This window comes from Charadrius vociferus, unplaced genomic scaffold (assembly GCF_000708025.1).
Source record: "Charadrius vociferus isolate BGI_N301 unplaced genomic scaffold, ASM70802v2 scaffold65, whole genome shotgun sequence".
NCBI classification, from domain to species: domain Eukaryota; kingdom Metazoa; phylum Chordata; class Aves; order Charadriiformes; family Charadriidae; genus Charadrius; species Charadrius vociferus.
Window position 1 is genome coordinate 1,666,149 of NW_009649293.1, and position 3,432 is coordinate 1,669,580.

The following is a 3,432-nucleotide window of genomic DNA, read 5'->3' on the forward strand; positions in this document are numbered from 1 at the left end:
AGCAGGTGAAGTCAGCAGGTTAAATGTGTGTTTAGGGAGATAGAATCAAAATCTTTTTTCCTGGAATATGAGTGTTGTATGCATTTAAAGTGCTCTAGTATGTAATTGGTTGCTCAGGCTGTTGGTAGAATGTCACAGCATTGCAAAAGTTGTAAAATAATTTATTGATTTATTTTCTATTTCCTAATCAGGATTGGATATCTCTTTGGTCTTTGCCTTATGATAACAGTGAAGAACAAGTTGCTTCTCAGCTAGGTCTGGCATGGCTGGTTCCTTTATGGGTGGATAGAGACCCTGAGGTTAGTTAATGCAATGTTAAGTTGGTGTCTTATTTTGACCCTAAAGTATTTGCAAAATTTTTCTTTCATTAATTTATTTAGTATTGAAACTACTGTTTTGCATTATTTAAATTGTTACTGACTATATTCTAAATAACAGTAACAATAAAGTTAGGGAGAATGTTTCCACGTAAACATCTTCTGAGAAATCCTTACCGACACATTCCGTCTTCTGTGCTTTCGTTAGTCACTTATGATCATGATTCATAGGCAGTTTTCATTGACGTTGCTGTTACTTAGCTGCAAAGCAGAAAGATTTACATGAACTGCAAATTTAGAGCAAATGTATTTGATGCAGATCTGTTGAATTATATGAGTTTGCAATATGGAACTATTTTTAAGTGGTAAAATATGAAGAATATTGAAGATTATCTTAGATTTTTGAATACTTAAAAATGCTATTTTATTAATTCTGTCATTTTTACATACACATAGTTGTGATTATAGGGCCATAGTTGTGAGTATAGGGCCAAAGAAATATAGGAAAAGAGATTCTTATTTTTTAAATGAATTCCCTTAAGCTCCAGATTCAGTTGATACAACTTAATAATTTAAAAAATGTGTTGCTAATTACTTTAAGAAATATCACTTTGTGTTGTGCTTGTATGTACTAGGTCAGATTTACAGCACTTGGAATAGGATCAGCTCTTACATCTCTTGAAATAGGATGTATTGCTTTAGCAGAAAGTTGCCAGAACATTTCAGGAGGGCTGTGGGGAACAGTGATAAACATTCTTCTGGACCAATCGGAATGTAGCATGGTACGCAGGGAGGTATGTTTCTTATGTCCTTCTGCTGTTTTATATAGTCAAGTTGGGGTTTTTTTTCATTAAGGAGAAAATTATTTTATTTTAATTTTTTATTTTATATATCTATTTTCTGATGCTTCACAACCTCTACTCCTTTGTAAGTTAAATACTACCTAATTAAAATAAATGTTGAGCTTCTTATTTAGAATTACTCAAGAAGCAACAAACACAGATGACTAGTGCAAAAGCAGAAATTATCTAATCAATACAAGTGAAATGATAAAAACTGCTAACACTTAGGCAAACAAATAGGTTGCTAAAGCATAACAACTTAGCTCAGATTTTAATGGCTGTTTTGTTGCGTTTATGAACGCTTTGGTATGAACTCATCACCTGATCTGTAGTAAATATTTCTTCATTGCAGACATGAAGTAATCTAATTTGCCTGAACTGAAAGTTGGGTAGAACAGCACATAGGACTGTATAATTCTATATTTAAACTGTGTACGCGTTTTTTACAACTTCCTATCAACTCTAGTTGTCACGTTTTCTTTTTTTCCAATGACTAAGAAAGAAGAACTGTGACAAATAGTGGGTTAGTGTCTTCCCAGCTCTGTTACTCAACTAATTACGTATTCCAGAGTAATATTTTGAATTTATTTGTGCAAAATGCACATTTTTTTATTGTTTTATTTCCAGATCATTTTAGTAGTCTTTCAAGTCAAATTATTGACAAAAAGATTGACAAAATGTAAAAAAAAGCGTTTTCAATCTACCACATGTACATGTGAAACATGTAATATAAATTAAAAAAACATACATGCCATGTATTTGGAAAGGAAACTATTTGGAACATATGCGTTTGTGTGTCCCAGTGTGTCCCCCGCATTGTCCCAGTTATTTTGTAATAAATAAAATAAAATAAAAAAAAGGACAGTAAAGTGAAGGGTCATAAATAGTTACCTAGGTTTTCCTCCTCAGGGATTTTTTCCAATACTTCTTGTTATGTAATGCTTGTTCAACAGGATTGACTGTACTGGAACAGTGATGAAAGTATTTTATAAAAAATAATTTTGTTTCCTAGGGATTTCTATTCCATCTCTACCTTGTATTTTTTTTCTTACCAGCCTTCTCTTGTGCCGTGCCCTAATGTCATAGGTGAAGTTTGAGGGGTTTTAGGTTACATCCTTCTAATTTTATTTTTGCCAAGGTGAACATGAAAATTTTTTGTGTTTCAACATATATCTAAAGCAATAGAATAATATGTAGACTGTGCTGTTCAATCTGATGTGGGTTTTCTTGAACTATGATGGCTAGATGGCAATATTGATGCTTTTATTTCTTTCAGGCTGCTTTTATTCTACAAAATCTCCTTGTAATTCCAATTCCTACAGAAGATGTGAAAGATTGTATTTGGCAAGTAAGTGACTATTACATTTAATGAGAAAGGTCATAATGTCATAGAGAGGTGTTATTTGATATAAAAGCTTATCTTAGGATACCTATAAGATACACATTTTAAAAGTTTTGCATCTAAAGTGACATATACGAATAGGCAAACTTCCTTCAAACTTCCAGCAAGCTCAAGAAAAGAACTAAAGTTAGTTTGTATATATGTTGCATTTCATGAACGTTGTATTTCATGAATGTAGTATCTTTGGGCTCCTAGGAAACTTGCTTACTTACATAGTATCATTAAAGTTTTAGGATAGAAATTGGTCATTTATTTTACCCACACTTGGAATGCAACATGATTTGAGGGGTATGAGGAAGGAGAAGTTCTGAGAAAGTGATGTTTATAAAATGTTTTGAAAGAAGTATGTAAGTGATGAGAAACAACCCTTTCCAAGGAAAGATGAAGTAGCTTGTTGCTTAAGTCAATTTAAATGCTTCTTAGAAACATAACCCCTCTGAGGATGGAAACTCCGTAACCTCTTTGGGCAACTTGTTCTAATATTTGACTACCCTCACAGGGAAAAAGTTTTTTCTTAAGTTTAAAGAGAAATTCCTGTATTTCAAGTTTTTGCTTGTTGCCTTTTTTCCTATCACTGGATACCAATGAGAAGAGTCTCTCTCCCTTTACTTTCTCTTCACAGATATTTATGCAAACTGATAAGATCCCTGGACGTTTTCCAGTTCTGATCTTGAGTCAGTCACCTCATGTTAGTTTTGGCAAGTCTGGGTCATTGTACATAAGAACAATGTATGTTCTTTTTTGAAGAAATTTGCAGATGCAACTATAGCCCATTTTATCTGTTCCTTTCTGCAAAAGATCAAGTTAGCGCTGAAAGACATTCCTCCTATTTTACTAGGATAAGTTATCTATGATTCAGCTGCACCCAAAA

The 3,432-nt window shown here is 32.9% G+C and overlaps 1 protein-coding gene across 1 annotated transcript in view; it reads left to right on the forward strand.

The window, feature by feature from the left end:
* Window positions 1-3,432, forward strand: part of RTTN (rotatin) — a 95,050-nt gene that overhangs the window by 53,584 nt on the left and 38,034 nt on the right. The window contains exons 30-32 of the mRNA XM_009889075.1: window positions 192-299; window positions 953-1,111; window positions 2,436-2,507. Of these exons, the coding sequence (XP_009887377.1) occupies window positions 192-299; window positions 953-1,111; window positions 2,436-2,507 (339 nt within the window). The remainder of the gene's footprint in view (window positions 1-191; window positions 300-952; window positions 1,112-2,435; window positions 2,508-3,432) is intronic.